The sequence below is a fragment of the Uranotaenia lowii genome, chromosome 2 (genome assembly GCF_029784155.1).
Source record: "Uranotaenia lowii strain MFRU-FL chromosome 2, ASM2978415v1, whole genome shotgun sequence".
Lineage (NCBI taxonomy): Eukaryota > Metazoa > Arthropoda > Insecta > Diptera > Culicidae > Uranotaenia > Uranotaenia lowii.
Genome location: NC_073692.1, coordinates 420,587,096 through 420,603,860, shown reverse-complemented (window position 1 = coordinate 420,603,860; position 16,765 = coordinate 420,587,096). Strand labels below are relative to the sequence as shown.

At 32.8% G+C, this 16,765-nt stretch overlaps 1 protein-coding gene across 3 annotated transcripts in view; it reads right to left on the bottom strand.

Annotated features, from left to right (window-relative positions):
- LOC129741950 (fasciclin-3-like) overlaps positions 1–16,765 on the bottom strand; it is a 324,352-nt gene that overhangs the window by 51,866 nt on the left and 255,721 nt on the right. For 2 of the 3 annotated variants that reach the window (XM_055733778.1, XM_055733779.1), the window contains exon 7: positions 16,328–16,589. In XM_055733778.1, coding sequence (XP_055589753.1) covers positions 16,328–16,589 — 262 coding nt within the window. Of the gene's footprint in view, positions 1–3,370; positions 5,251–16,327; positions 16,590–16,765 lie in introns of those variants that run through there. The other variant, XM_055733780.1, reaches the window with a different exon arrangement.

The window sequence follows — 16,765 nt, the reverse complement described above, 5'->3', positions numbered from 1 at the left end:
TAACTCAAATCTATCTTATCTAAAAAGTAAGTCCCTAATTTGTCATAAGTGAGTTTCATAAATCAAAGATTATGTCAATATAAAGCCTGAGAAATATAGAAATTTAACTGAGATCATATACTCCCTATTGCTATAGTTTATTGCAATACACCAATATTTCGTTGCATCCAAAATCAGTTGAATTAAAAAAATATCTTTTTTATTTCAAAACAGAAGTAAAAAAGCAGTTTTCAAAAATTTAAATGCAAATTTTTCAACTATAGTTATCTTTAACATTAATTTTGAACTTGATCTTGATCAAACTCATGGATTTTAAATCTACGTTTATAGTCTGGATTTCCTTTGATTGAGCTTGTTGAATTTTTTTTCCTGCTATTTTTAATTCGTCATTATTATCTGCTCATAAACTGAAAATGATATTAGAGAAATAGCGTTTCTTTTTTATTGTTGTCCGATTTCCCGATTTTATTCGGGTTTGCCTGGACATTCAATAAAAATTTTTGAAACAGTCCGGGACGGCCCGGTTGCCTGGATTTCATTGAAAAATGCCCGAATTTTGCCCGGTTATATTCACTTTATTTGGAAAATCAAAATAACAAACTCCTTCAAAACGGAATTTTTTGAGAAAAAATAATCATGAAAGGTGTTTTGGATCTTAAAGTACGATTCAAAACCTGTCGATAAGTTCTGATGAAAAAAAAAGTTTTTTTGCCCAGATAATGCTCGGATTTAAGGACATTTTTAACATTAATTGTCCGGATTTTGCTAGGTTTTTATTTAAAATTCCCGGTTTGTCCGGCTCGGAAACGCGTCAAGCGAAAAAAACTAGATATCTTGTAATTGGTCCGCAATGAGTTAACATTGAAATTCCCAATTATCTTAATGGTTTTCCCTCGCTTTCAAAACTTCATCGCACGGTTAATGTCTCCTTTTTTCTGCCATTACGTCAAATTTGAAATTCCAAACTTATATAACTTCCTCAATTTGAACTTCGGAAGAAACTTGAAAATAACAAAGGTGATACAATTAAGATGCCGAAGTAGCACATTTCTAGATTGGACTTGTATTTTTTTATTTGGATCCTTCCCCCACCCCATACATCTTTTTAGGATGCGGAGGAACTTTTTATCCTTCGGATAATAAAATCAATATTTTTTCTATCTGTTACTGGGCCAGATTGCATCCTTTCGAAACTCTTTATACAAATTTGCCAAATTTGACGTTGTTTAACATCAGAAAGGACAAACTTCAATTCACAAATTATATACATCGTTTAAATTTACAACATTGTAAATTATTTTCAAGAAATTGTTATGAAAACTTTGAAAAACCGATTTATTTCATCTGTCCACGCGTTGCATTTGGCGCAATCAACAACCATGTGGTGACAAAATAACGAAACGGAAAACACGACCATCAAGTGTGCAATGCGTTTTCCAATTTGGTTCACGAACCAGAATCGCGTGGTTCGCGAGATTTTCTGCCACGGCTCGCTCACGATTTTCTGGCGATCGGATTCCCCTTGAAAAAAATCCCCTGCAATCACGTGTTTGCTGAGTCGCGAACCTACTGTGGTCAGAACTTTTGTGAACTACGCGCGGTTTTGTTTCTTGGCTGCTCCGATTTGAATACGATTTTTTTAGTCCTTGTTCGGAAATGCATCTGGAGAGTTCCCTGCAATTGACATTCATAAAAACTGCTCATCACATCTTCCAAGTTGAAAGCGAAACGGAGTTCGTTAGGATCAGCTAGTGCCTTATAAAAATAATTCCACCAGTATTTCTTTTAAAATTAATATCAGATCTGTATCAGATCTTTCAAACGATCTTGCGTCACTTTAAAAATATTCAAAAGCAATGTTGAAAAAGTTGCTGAATCCCCAAAAACTTAGATTTCAGTAAAAACCTTGTAGGTGTATCCGTGTGTCTTTCACTTTAGATCATGCTAGAGTGTAGAATTTTATTATCGTTCCAGATTTTCTTGGATTTATTCGGGCTTGCCATAAAATAAAGAACTCAAGATAAGTTTTATCTGGATTGGAGGCCCAGATATTGTTGAAAACTTCGCAAATTTTGCCGGAGTTTACTCACTTTATCTGCCAAATCCATTTAAATAAAAAATCAAAAATTCTCTTTTAAAAAGTTGAAGTTTCGTTGAAAAATTAACATTTCAAATAACTAACATAGGTTTTGTTCAGATTTGCCTAATTTTTTACTAGAAGCCTCCGTCTCGAATAGGTTAAAAAAATTGTTCAACATTGCCCGACCTTGGAAAAACGTGCTGTAGAAAGTGTGGTATGCTTAAGATTAAAAATCGTCGTTATTTAGACAACTATTTTCAAGATATCATACTTTAATTCGATCTTCAGCTGATAAAATATCGAATGAGCCCTTTCAAATAAGTTGACACCTGCTACGACATGTTTTGTCCCAGACTTAACTGGAATTCAATTTCTTTTCAATATACTTAGAAGTGACAATTTTTCTGATATCCTTTCAGTGAGAGATTACTCATTCATAAGCGTAAAAATGATAACTGAAGTTCTGAAGTCCCAGAAAGTCGTTTATAAGTCTATATTTATTTTCGAAATGACATCGAATCTCATCGTTTTATTAATTTTTAAGCTGGAAAAGTGACAGAAATGAAACTCAAACAAATATGTAATTTCAAGTCCTTAGACTTTAAATTAAAATTTCGATTTTCTCGATTGTCTTTGGCCCTTCTTTGATGAGATTTTTTTTAAAGTAAAACCATCACAACTTTGAGCTCTCAAATTGTAAATGAAGTCCGATTAAGCTGAAGTTATTGTCTGATTCAAGTTGGTTGTAGATTTTGAAAAAAAAAAAATTTATTTATTTTTTGCTGTCCTGCAAAGTTGACCTTATAAATCGTAGTTTTTTTTAAAGGCAAGCAATTAAAATGGTAAACCTACCGGTAATTGGAAGCAGACAACTCGAAAGTAAGCAAAAAAGATAAGTAATGTGAACGTCATGTAGACCGTGCATTGCAACAAAGATACAAATAAATATTAAATAAATAAGTTTTTTACAGTTCATTTGAGACTAAGAAGAGATTTTTTATCAGAATTTTCAAACTGACTTTTTAAAAGATCTTGTAATTTTTCCTTTCGATGAGCTTCCTAGATGCGTGCATTGAAAAATATTACTGCAAGATAAAAGATAGTTTTTCATTTTTATTTTTTGAAAATGTTACCACAAATCCCATTCTAAAAGTGTCAAACTGTTCTTCTTCTTTGAATGAGGGTTGAGGTACAACCATTTTGAGATTTTCAGACGGGGCATGGTGATATAAATTTGTTCGAAAGTCTAAACCCATAATTCAAAATAGAATACATCTACAGTAAACGCAATTATTGTTTTTATTATTTATTCAAAATCTGCTTTATTTATGTACAAATTCATCGGTCGTTTGAGTGGTATAAGAAAAAGTGGAAAATTTATGTATATAAAAAAAAGTTACTTATACGTATGGAACAATGTTACATTAGTTTGGGATAGAGAAGAAAAACACTTCCATTTCAGATCTTCCGTTGAATTCGATTTATGAACTGCTTATTTACGTACGCTGATTGTAAACGTTATAAAAAATCTAAATGTCATATCGTTTTGGACGCAATTGATTGTTTGTTTGTTTTTATTTTATCGAGAATGTAAGTTTAAGTAGTGCATGTGTGCATCGGATTCGACGAGTACTACTATTTGAACAAAAACTTAAATCACATAAGTTTTTCGTTTGTCTTAACTTATCCTATCTCTCCTGCCATAAAACCTAAATTTAAAAATTGAAACTATAGAAGATTGATATTTTTTTTATTTCTGATTAATTCGAACTCGTTGTTTGATTTGTTTTTGCCGATCGTCTTGTTTCCTAAATGTTCGCCTAACAATGTTTGATCGTTGGCTAAAATTTCTTAAATTTTTTTTTCGTTTGTCGTTTGTGTTAAACGAAAGCAGTTAATCTAACTTTATGATCGGAATTTGCCAATGTTTACCTTCAACGGTAGCGCTACGACTTACTTGCTAACGAGATGTGTGTTCTAAAAATATAAGTACTAATCCATTTCTGACTACAAAATCTTCTCTGTTCGCTAGCTGAACTCGTGATTTGTAAACTAAAACTAAGAATAACGATAACGCCGGACTGTTTGGGCGTTTCCTCTCCTGAATATGGACACTTTGTGCAGATTGTCTACCTTTTTTTTTTATTAAATAAGTTTCCTTTTCGAGTTGTTACATTTAGCATTATAACTTTTAAATCTTAAGCCTATACACGAGACAGTAATTTAGCTGTAAGGAAATTGAGTTTTAAATACGATCGTTCACCAAGTGATGAACAGTTTTTTTGACCTAACTTATTATAATTTAGTAACAATCTTTTAAAATGTTATTCCGAGGGCTGGATAAAATCGAAAAACCTCGTTAAATAGATTTTGTTTTTCATGGTTTAAAGGTTGGGAATGATTGAGATTAAATTTCAAACAAATGCTTGATCATAATAACTTTTTAAGTACACTTCTTCTTTGTTATACATCTTTCTCTTCTAGTTTATTAATGGTTTAAGAACTTCATTATTTGGAAAAAAAACTAAATCCTCGAAAGCGATTTTTTGACAGCGATCTCTGAATAAAAATTATAAAAAATTCAATGTTTCTATAGAAGATTCACATAACGTTATAACGTTTGAGTGAAGTTTCAGAATAGGAAAATCAACCTATTGTTTAACATAACCTCAATATGTGGTCAAAGTGGTTCAAAAATTTGCTTTTAAACGAAATAGTTAAAACAAATTCTATATGAAATTTAATTTTTCCAATTCAATAGGTTTTCAACAATCGAGTCAAAAATTGTGAAATTTAAAAAAAAAATGAAAATAATTCCTCCTATCTTGTTCTCAGATCTTAAAAATTTTCAATTAAGCCAGAATCTTCCATCTTATTGTTCAATGAACCAATTTACACCGGTGTATTGGTTTTGCTATCGGCCTTTCCGTTCTTCTGCTTTTCGCCGCCCGCTTGTTTCCCATTTTCGTGTTTTCCATTCTTCTGCGGCTGCTGTTTCGTCGCTTCGGTTTGTTCTCCAGCCGGATTGTTGGGCAGTTGGGTTTTGTCATCCTGTTCGTAGTGGGCAGCCGGGTTCTGTTGCTGCAGTTTTTCATCGTGCAGGTCGTCGTGCGAGCCGGGAGTAATTTGAGCCTCCGAATCCGGACCAACGTCGGTGTTGAGCGAGGCGCCTGCAACGAGATCGGCACAAGGCGTGCAGAACACACAATCGAGAATAGAATCAATTAATCCTTGTATTTTTGGCGGACGGGTTGTTTGTATGTTCTATTTTCTTTATTTAAAGGGTTAGCGAGTGAATGATATGAATTTTGCATATTTTTTTTTAGAAAACATAGATGAAAATTATTGGCTAAAGTTAAGTCATAGATACAAAAAGTGCATTTGATAGAAAAAACTTATGAATGTAAAAATGGAAATATTTAATTTCATAACAATGAACATATTTGATTTTTTTTTCTTAATGGTCGGATCAATTTCCAGTTATATTTACTACATATAACTAATTCGTCGAAGTTAACTCCATAAGAAAAATTATCTATTATTTTGTTCCTCTAGACGAATTTTTCAAGTTTTTTTTTTCGATTGGTAATTGAATAATCTTGAAAGATAGAGCATAGCTTGATTTTTAAGAAACATTGTTCTTTTAAGCAAAAAAGGCATAGTGGGTATCTTCAAAAATCTCATTTTTGATATGATTCGATAACAAATGGCTAGTGAAAAGTAAGATACGCATAAGAGTTACGTCAAAAATCGCCGTAAAATAAGGGAATTCTTCCAATTATGTTATACCTTGGAACCCAACAGTTTGTTTATGTGCTCGTTTTATAAATCATATTCCGGGTTTAAGATTTCCGATATTTACCAAAGTTTTCACTGCTAGAGGTTAGTTGGCGGTAAGTTATTGAATGATATAAATTTCTTCGTTATGATTCATATCTATGACGACACATTGGAATTGTTCAGATGCTGAGTCGATCATGGATGTGTATTTTCACAATTATTCCCCAAAATCTTTTGGAAGAGTTGATTCCAAAAGATTTTTTGGTGGTGCCAATTTATGCTCTGTTCTTCCAATATTTATTTTCAAGAACGAGTAAAGGTGCTATATCCAAGGTCTATGACCAGGCAGGGATGATGGTGCACAATAATCCGAAACATGTAGTATGATTAAAATTTCAGTCATTTTAAAATTGCAATTTAATTCACATGGGCCACCATCAAGGAGCACAGTAAATTTTAGCAACTGTGCTCCCAACGTGAACATTTCAAACATTTTGAAATCATGGAAACGTATGGTACTGTTGTCCACGTTTCTTCCTCCATGTGTTCCAGTTGTCTATACGTCCAATACTGCACAGTGGGCCCGGCCGTGTTATGATGAGCAGTAAATGTACTTTTACTACTCACCAAGATGCTGACATGATATGGCTGTGTATGTATCATAAGCATGAGCAAATTCCATTTTTGATAAATGTGAATGATGAAATGATGAAATTATTCGCTTTCCAGTTGTAGATATTACAACAAATCTCGGGAAACAATGTGTTTAAAAATAGCAAGTTGTTGTCGATATCTAATGATTTTTACAGATTCGAATCCAGAAAATCGTTTTAATATGTGCATCTCATAGTGAAGAAAATCAAAGATTTGCTTCCCAGAAAGTACACGCTACATCTTTTCTAACTTTTACTAATTTTTATTTAATATTACAATTTTATAGGAAGTAGAAGTTGGCGTTTGATGATGTTGTAAATTATTGCCAAATTTAAATAAAGAACTAATTTTCTTCAACACACACTTCAAAACTATTCTTAAAGCAATACGAAAAAATTAAAAAACTTCTTCAAATCCAAAATAGATTTTTCATTTTAGGTTTAAAATTTGAAATTTTCAGTTAGATGTTATCGGGTGCCGTGGTAAAATGATAAAAATGTTACGATTTTCATTATCTTATGAAAATATGTTATCGGCTATATGGGTGAAATTTTATATTCTTTGAGAAATAATATTTAAGAATTGAATGAATATAGACGAAAGCACTGCAAGGTAGTAGGCCCGAAAGGAACAAAACGATGAAATGTGATGGAAAGTTTTTCAAATTAAAATTACCCTTCCGCTCATTTTCAACAGCTTTCACCTTATTCTAATCTTCTATCCGTCTATATTCTTTCAATTCTTAAATATTCTTTCTCAAAGAATATAGAATTTCACCGATATAGCCGATAAAATAATTTCATAAAATAAATTTACGGTGATTAACTCTTCATTTCAAAGATTTTCATTATCTTCCAACATCTGGACATCCCAAGACCCATTCTCATCCTTACTGAAACTCTTACTTAATAGGAATCTTAGCTTTAAAACAAAAGCTAGCCAGATTTCCCGCATTAACCCATAATTGCCCGGATATTTAATTTAAATTTTGGCAAAGGTCCGGTTTGGCCCGGTTACCGAATTCATAGGAAAATGCCCAGTTTTTTCCGGAGTTTTTTCAATCTATTTACAAAATCAAACAAGAACTCATGATTAAATCTTAATTTCTTATTTTCGAATGCAAAGGCTTTAGTTAAATTTTATCAAAATCACATTGCACGGATTTCTAAGGTCTAAAATGATGTTTTAAATCTGTTGATGTGTTTCGATGAAAAAAAAAGTTTTCACGTTTTCTTCTTGAATTTTGTTGAGTTTGTTCCTGGGTTTCGGCTTACCAAATTTGTCATATTTCTGATTAAACAGTCATTAGCTTTTCAGTAAAAGAGGTTTTTTTTTTAATTTATCGTACTGTTTTGGCATTCTTTTAGTAAAATTTTTGCGCAAAGTACATCCTCTATCTTCCACTAAATTTCCTCACATTCATTTTTTATATAACTGAGCTATAGGTTATTCCGGGTCAAATAGCTTCAATTTTTTAAGTTTTTGGTCCGAATTTGGAAAATTTGGCCAAATCGAACCAAAAACGTTAAAAATTCGAAACTGGTCGCACTGAAAACATTCCACATAAAAAACATTCTTGTATGAAATATTCGGAGAAATCCGGATCTGCCGTGGATTTCGGCCGGGACTTCCTGTATAAGGTGTTAATTGGCCTAACTTGCCCGAAAAAAAAGCATTCAAAATTTTTACAAAAAAGGCATTTAAAATAATTCGAACATCCATGACTCATTTCAAATGATTTTGTTCCAGCTGATAAATATTGCGGAAGAAATGAAACATGCCCTCTTGTTTACTTTTATGAAGAAAGTTTGTCTTTTTTATCCTCATAACTATTTTTTTTTTCAGTTTTGATTATTTTCTTATTTATTTTTTAACTTAATGCCCTCCATTTAAGCATATCAGATTATTTGCTTGAATATATAAGAATTCTGTGCGCGGCAATAGAACATATACGCTCAAAATCATAAAAACGTGTAATAAAGGCATATTTTCCAAAAACACACAATTCAAATGTGTTGTGAAAAATTTATGTTTTTCCAATGCAAACATACATACACAGCTGGCCACAGAAACTAGAAACAAATCAAAATTTATATAGAAAAACATACAATTTTACAAAAATTGTTTATCATTTGATTTTCGATGTTTTGAAACACTTTTTCACACTTTTTACTAAGCGATAAATTGAGTTTCAAAAACTGGGTTTTTTTTTGCGATTGAAAACACCCTTAAATATTTCAAAAGTTATTGAATGAAAAAATGATATTTTTACAAAAACTTTCATTCGATAAAAATGTTGGAGATATTTGTAAGCTAAATTTACGAAAGTTCTGTTTTGGAAAGCATTCACGCAAGGAAAAAACCTGGTTGAAAAGACAAAAATTTTATCCTGTTTTCTGTTAACCAAAGTAACATATTTGATGGTTTTTTTCTGGAATTAACGGAGGGTTAGAGTTGTTTTTTGTACTGGAAGAAGATTTAAAATGATTCAGATTCTTATGGATTTATTTAAGAGTTATATTTCATTTTCCATATATGCACTTCTGAAATGTTTGCTCTTATGTGAGAACTGCACATTTTTCGTATATTTTTGTAAAAAAAAATCAAATGTATTTCCGTCGGCGTGTCTTGCAAGTACCTTCTCATGACAAAATTCTGCCCTATAATTATTAAAAAAAATAACATTAGGAGCTAATTCCCTTTTAATTATATGCCTGTTCCTAACAGCTTCCCAAATTCTCGAAACTCTTTTATGAAGCACTTTGTGGCGCCACTGTTTTATTAATATCTCCCATACCGTGAAAATTTGCTAGAATTCGTGTGGATGCCCGGTTAAATCAAGGAAACAGTGCAAAATCCTTTCAAATCTGTTTGGAAAAAAAGGATCTAAAGTTCGTCACAAAATCCGGTCCCGTTACTAACAAATGGTTCAGTTCTCCGGCTGTTCGAAGGGTTTCTTTCATTAGGAATCAACTCTACCTCGGTTTGTTCAGAATGAAATCCACCAACAGATCATCAGGTACTGTCTTGTATTTGTTCTTATATTTTCAGCAGGGCGCCATCATGGAATCAGTAACGAAGTTTCCGGTCAGTGAATGACAAGAACCTTTTGTAACGGTGACAGGATATCTTTGCCTTATGTAGCCCCAACGCCATCAGACACATACGAATACTCGTTGGAAAATTTTAACCGGCTTAGGAGGAGCGAAAACTGCTGCCTTCAATGAAGATGTTTGTTTTAAGGATATTTCAAACGTTAAAAATGCAAAACTCGGAAGATTAGATAATAAGGCAATGGTCTGCATATTCACTTTTAATACGTTACATGTACTGTGTAATCTCATCATTTTGGTTTTCAATTCCCTGATGAGAAATTTTGCTAGAATGAAAATTCGCCGCAACAGTCGTTTAATTGGAATAGGACAACTCTTGAAACAGATTTTTAGAAAGCTGGAACATGAAGCCTCCATTGATCTGCTGTGTTCTAATTATTTGGAAAATTTTATAGATAAAACTCCCACATAAACTTCCACGCAAGCACTTTTAAAAAATAATATGGTTCACAAAACTGTATAGCTTGACTGCCCAGGTGTAAAATTGGCCAAAACGGGTAAAGATCGAACACAAATATGTATAAGAAGTTTGAAAAAGGAAAAAGTAAGGTTTAAAAACTCTCATGAGGTTAAGTAGACAGAAATATTGAGGATAAAATCTGAAAATGATCGCTAAGCTACCACTATTTTTGTGCTGCTAAATTGGAGGACAACAAACAAGCATTGGTTGATTTAGCTATAAATCATTCATATCTGAATTTTCTAAGACTAATTATTATGGAAGAGATCTGTCGATACTACATTCGTCCAAATACATTTTTTCAATTAGGTCAATGAGGAGGGGGAAAGAAAGGATTAAAAGACTTCCGTTAAGATGGTTAAGTGAGTTGATCCTGAGATCTTGTGGGACTGTATCAGATATCCTTAGTAAATGAGTTCGTCTTAAAACGTTTGCAAAATTGTAACATTAAAAAGAAGTGAATAAAAAAGGAAAGGTAAAACTCATTCAGATTTTATTTTAAATTACATTAAATCTAAAAAAGAAAGCATGTAATCAGCATCATACATTGGCCGATGTAAAAGTACATCGAGTGAATATTTCCATTGATTGTGGTTTTACAACCCACGAAAAATGGAATCAATACTTGAATTTGTGTATTTAGCGAGGGTTCAATAATTTGCGTAGCTTTAAATGTATAATTATCCGTCTTTATTTTTGCTGTGAACGTCTCTCAGCGGACCGAGTTTTAAGAAAGGTTTCAAGCTAATCCTTTTTATGTAAATTACAAAAAAATGTCATTATTATGCTTTCCAGAAACTAGACGCTACACCGATCATGAATCTGCCTTGCATTTAAATAACTTATCTTATATTCATTTAATATAACAATTTGATATGAAGGGAAAATTGGTGCTCGATGATGTTGTTAATTAATGCCAGAAAAAGTTTAATGCCGCTTCAGTTTAAAGCGTAAAATGATAAAAAAAAACAATTTTCACTATTTTCGAACATCTGGAAAACAAGCTTCCACCCCAAGACCCACTTTCATTGAAGTCTTAGCTATCCAACATATCGAAGAACACTCTGTTTTTTATCTGCTGGTTAAAAAGTCATTAGTAATTCAGAGAAATATCTTTTTTTTTTCGAACAGTTCTGGCTTTTTTTTGTAAAGATTATGCGCTTTTGCTTTTTACGGAAACCTAAAAAATATTTCCATAAAAATGCCCACTTTCATTCTTATTAAAACTGAGCATTTTGAATTTGGAAAATTTGGTCAGTTTGAACCAATAATTTCAAAAGTCCGAAACTGTTGGAGCTGAAAACATTCCACATAAAAATACCATTTATGTGTGATGTTTTCTCGGAAAATCGAATCTACCATTGATTTTGGCCGGAGCTTCTTGTTAGAGGAGTTTATTGGCCCAACTTACCCGAAAAAATAGGCTAGCATACAAAATGTTGATAAAATGAGCTCAATGCAAATAAGAAAAAATAAAAACATTTGAAATGTCTGGAATATCCATGATTCATTACGAATGATTTTTTTTTCTGTTGATAAATATTGTGAGAAGAATATTTTATGCCCTCTTAAACTTCGAACACATTTGGACCAACTATGAGTTATCAAGTTTTTTCGCTATACGCAAGTGCACTTCAGTGAGAAGCATAACTTAAATGCGATATATTTTATACAGACAGTTCATTCTACATAATTGTATACAACAATTTCGATTTCTCAAGATACCAAATTTGAAGAATTTGATCCAGTTGTTTCAGAGATAGAAGATTCCAAATTCTGGGGCTTTTGAGCTTATATTTCTTCGCGGTCCTTAATGTGTTAAGAAGAAAATATGTCTTATTCATTGTGTTTATAAATTTTCATCATTTTTTTTTTTTAATTTAACTAAAAGCACTTCATCTCAGCATATCAGGATGTTCGCTTAATATTCAGTGAAAGAAATTTTTTTGAGATGTATTCTCATCAGAAAATAAGAATCACCAAAATAATACCATTTGATAAATCTTTCTAAACACTTAAAAATTTGACCATAGAAAAACTCTATTCTCTCATCATGAGCCGAGAAAATTCGAAACACACATTTATGGGTGGAAATTTTTGTGAGCGCACATCATGATTTATTAAGAAAATATCGAAATTAACGTGTCAAATATTTGGTTTGGCATTGAGGCGATTGGATTATGCTAGGTTTAAAGTAAACGAATTTCAAATCAAATAAATTCTCTCAGCTAATGAGGATAGAGTTGTGTTGTTTTATGGTTAAACAAGTGTATTTTTGAAAGATCTTTCAAATGATATTGATTGAGCGTAATGTAAGGTTGACACAATACGATGCTGATAGAAAAGTTACTTTAATCCCACATAACTAGTGCCCCAAATGACCCGACTTTTGAAAAAGTTATGCGCTGCAGGCTAAAATTGATCCTAGGCCTAGTAAAAGATCTCATGCCAAATTTGGGCCAGATCGGATCACAGGAAGGGGTCGCTCAACGAGCCTGAAATTTGATTGGAATTTTGAGACATTTTGGTCGGGAGAAGCAAGAAAAACCAGTTTTTCATCAAAGACTTTGGTTCCCGTCGGCCGATTTCTTTCAAAAATGGTTTTTCTTAAAGCCTAAACTATGACCAATATTTTATCCGAAGACTGCATATCGATAAGAGTTAACGTAAAGAAGTTATTAGGCTTCAAAAATATTCTAACTTTTTTAACTGTGGTATTCATCACTGCTAATGAGGCGTCAATATGTTCGACCACCCGTAGTCATTAACAGTGATGAATATCATCCTTTAAAAAGTTAGCTCATTTTTGAAGCCTAATAACTTTTTTATTTTAACTCTTATGCAGTCTTGGGATGAAATATTTATCATAGTTTAGGCTTAAAGAAAACCCGTTTTTGAACAAGGTCGGCCGACGGGAACCAAAGTTATTGATGAAAAACTGGTTTTTCATGTTTCTCCCGAACAAAATGTCTCCAAATCCCATACAAACTCCAGGCTCCTTGAGCGACCCCTTCCCGTGATCCGATCTGGCCCAAATTTGGCATGAGATCTTGTACTAGGCCTAGGATCAATTTTAGCCTGCAGCGTATAACATTTCATAGATTTTGAATTTCCCATACAAACTTGGGGCAGTCTAATAACCAGTCAACCAAGATTTTCAGTGTTGGGTTTTTCTATGTTAAAGAATAATAATGAATTCTACTTCGGTTCAACACACGCGTTTTCTTTATTCGTCCGGAGAATTAGTTTTGTGTGGTAGTTTGGGAAATTTCTGCTCTCGAAGTCACCAGTTATCTTTATTTTGATGAAATTCAATTTCTGATAAGAATAAACCTAAACACTGTTTATGCGCTTTAATACATTTCTTACACCAACAAATTGACATCCAACCGTAACAAAATTTTGAGTTCGGCTCGAGAAAATAAACTCACAAAATATTAAAAACGTGTAATAAACCTTGTACCACTTAGTTTTGGACCGTTTTATTATATTTGCTGCAGTGCCTCTAGTTGTCTTACTAACAAAATAATGACAGCACTTTGATCTGTGAAGTCAGTTCATCCAGTGGTGAAAGTTTTGTCAGGATTGATTCACGCGTTTAAAAGTTCTCCAGGATGGAACGCGAGAGGGGAAATTTTTTTTTCAGAACTACGCTATATATTTTGGAAATTTAGTGAAGTTTTAAATCATCTGACGTTGGAAAGTTTCATGAAAAATGAATTTGATGAATGTGCTTGCTATTCATAATAAATTACAAATCATGGAATTTATGGTATTTTTCGCAAAATTGTAAATGTATTCACAATAAGTGATGATGATGACATGTTGAAGGTTGCGGTTTGAGATAAGTGTTTGGTACAGTACGATACAATTTACTCAAATTATGAAGTTTTAATCAATTGAATATTGCAAATGTTTGGAAAATTTTCTAGTGCCGAATTGCCAATTAATAGAACAGTCTTAAGTTCTGCAGAAAGTAGAGGGAGATGTTTGATTTATTGTACAAACCTTTGGAAGTGAGAGTTTTCTGGCCACACTGTTTGCCGGTTAATATGCGGGAGTTAATTGAAGTTCTATTCTCGATTATGTTAGATGCCCGGTCCGATTTCGCACCATTCATTCCGGCCAACTCCAACTGGTCGGATGTTGGTCAATCGGTCGACGGTCACTTGGCCGGATCTCGATGTTGTTAGAATAGAGGTGCGCGAGTTACCTTCTTCCGTTAACCTAGATTTTCAATTTGTTTGTTTTTGCTTTGCAGGCTTCTGATCCACTCAGTTGCTTATACTCTGGTTAGGTGAGTTTTGAATTTAGTATTTTTAATGGTGCAAAAAGCCAATCGTTTTTTTTTTCTAGAAAAGCACAGTGGATTGATTTTATTTACCCAAAGCATCCCAAGGCGAAATAAACTTGACAATTTAATATTGCTTATTTAAAAACCACTCACTGCCAGATTTTTTAAATGAGCTGGGAACGAAAAGGTGGTGCTCACTATTGATGCCGACTATGAATCATTGATAACGCACAGGTTATATTTATGTCTCAGATGGAAGAGACTTCCCATTCATTAAAAAAAACTCATCATCTCCGATACCTTTTCACTTATGCTCTTTATTGAACACAATGGTTTCCTACTCGTCTAGAAGCTCTCACTTTAGTTGTACATATCGATTTATTAGGTTCTTATCACTTTAATGCTATCCTGTCTTAAACCCTTACGCTAAAGCTACTTAACGATGATTGTTGCTAAGCATAAAATTTAAAATAAATACAGATCCTTCGAAAAATTTTTGTGAAGTGTGAGTTAATTTTTAAGCGTGCATCCGTCCTCTTCAATTTAATAATATATTTTTATTTTTCAACTAACTTTGATTTGAAATATTCGGCTCTTTTCTTTTTCAGTGCTCATTTCCAGGGTTAAACCACCCAAGTATAACTTGCATATTTTAATGAGAAGAAAACAAAAATGTTTTTTAATAAATTGTTTCGAAGATAATTTAAAACAATAAAATTGAGATTCTTATGCGTTGAATAGAAATCTTGAAAATTACTACTAAATAGGTATCACTTTGGATCTAGATTATATTAAAATCGAAATTTAACTTATTTTATCGTAATAAAATCTAGTGTTTTTAAGAAATAAATATTTCGAATTCGGATTTTTTCGTAAAATCAGGTTTTAAAATATTTGTTTCCATTTTTTAAAGTTGTAGAATTTAATTAACTTTGATGGGTCACAGGTTTCAAATTAATCTTCTGTATTTTGCTGAATTTTTTTTTTGCAACTTAACTGATGAATACTCCGCCTTAAATATTTACACTTTTCCTTATTATTAAACATAATGTAATATCATGGTGCAAGTAACGGCTAATGAAAACTTCGACGGCTTAAAGCGAACATAAAATATATTAAGACCAACATTTATGACAACGCAAACAAGCATTTGATTTGCCTAATCATTAGCTATTTTTGCTAAGCATAGATTGAGCATTCTCTTTTATTTCGGAAAATCATGTTTCTATTTCACTCGCACAAACTCACTGGACGGATACTGATTTCGGTTTATAGATATTCAAATTATTTTAATGTTTTGTGGTATGTTAAAAAAGCTTCTTGAATGGAAAAATGTCCTAGAAAGCAACTGCACTTCAATGCAATGTTAGAGATTGTTCGCGCGGCTGGTAATTTCGCAGCGTGTTGTTTTTGTTTTGCTTTGATTCCCTGTGTTACTGGTTTACAAGTTTATTTGCGTGATTACGAGTACAAGCTGACTGAAAAAGAGCAGAGCGGGATGGTTTTCGACAAAAAGGAAGAGATAAAAAATAGAAAGAAGGAAGAGAAAAACCGAAAGTCAGTGATGCTGATTGTTTTCAGGAATTTAAGCACTGCTAATAGAAAAATACTGTTAATATTGAAACCGATATTAAAACACACAAACACTTAAAAAAAATCAAAGTTAAAAGTTGGCAAATGGATTTGGTTATTGAATTGGATGATCGGAAGAAAAGCCAATGTTTGTTCAAATAAATCGAATTCAACGGAAATTATAAATTTTGAATATTATGATATACGTTGAGAAGTTTGTAAATCAAAAATTAAACCCCATTTAGTAAGTAGTTGTTTGAAAATTAAATCAATAACTTTCTAAAGTTAATAACAGCTATGTACAAAAGAGATGGATTCTCTTTTGGAATAAATAACAGATTAGTCTAAATCAAAACCAAAAACTTTTGACTTACCTCGGAAGCACCATCTGCCGGTGGCGCGGGCAACGATTATCAGCGCAACGGCTGCCAGCACAATTAGGGCGGCCAGAACGATCCCGATGATGCCACCGATTCCCACACCGCTCGATTCGTCCACTTCCGCTTCCAGAGAGCTCAACAGAATGGTATAGTCCTGATCGCCGACCTGGTTGAAGGCCTTCAGGCGGTAGGTTCTCGAAAGGTCTTCCAGCTGCAGATTGGCAATGATCAGCGTCACGTTGTAGGCACCGTTTCCCTGAAATTTGAAATTATTAAAAGGTTGTTAGTGAAGTCATGAACGTAGTTTTTATTGTTTTGGTAAAAACTTGTAAAAAAAATATTTGCACATACACTAGATAAATAATAAAGTGGCTTGTTTGGGGTAGATGGCCTCCTCAGAAAAAATTGCTTTTTGGAACAATCAAGGAAAAT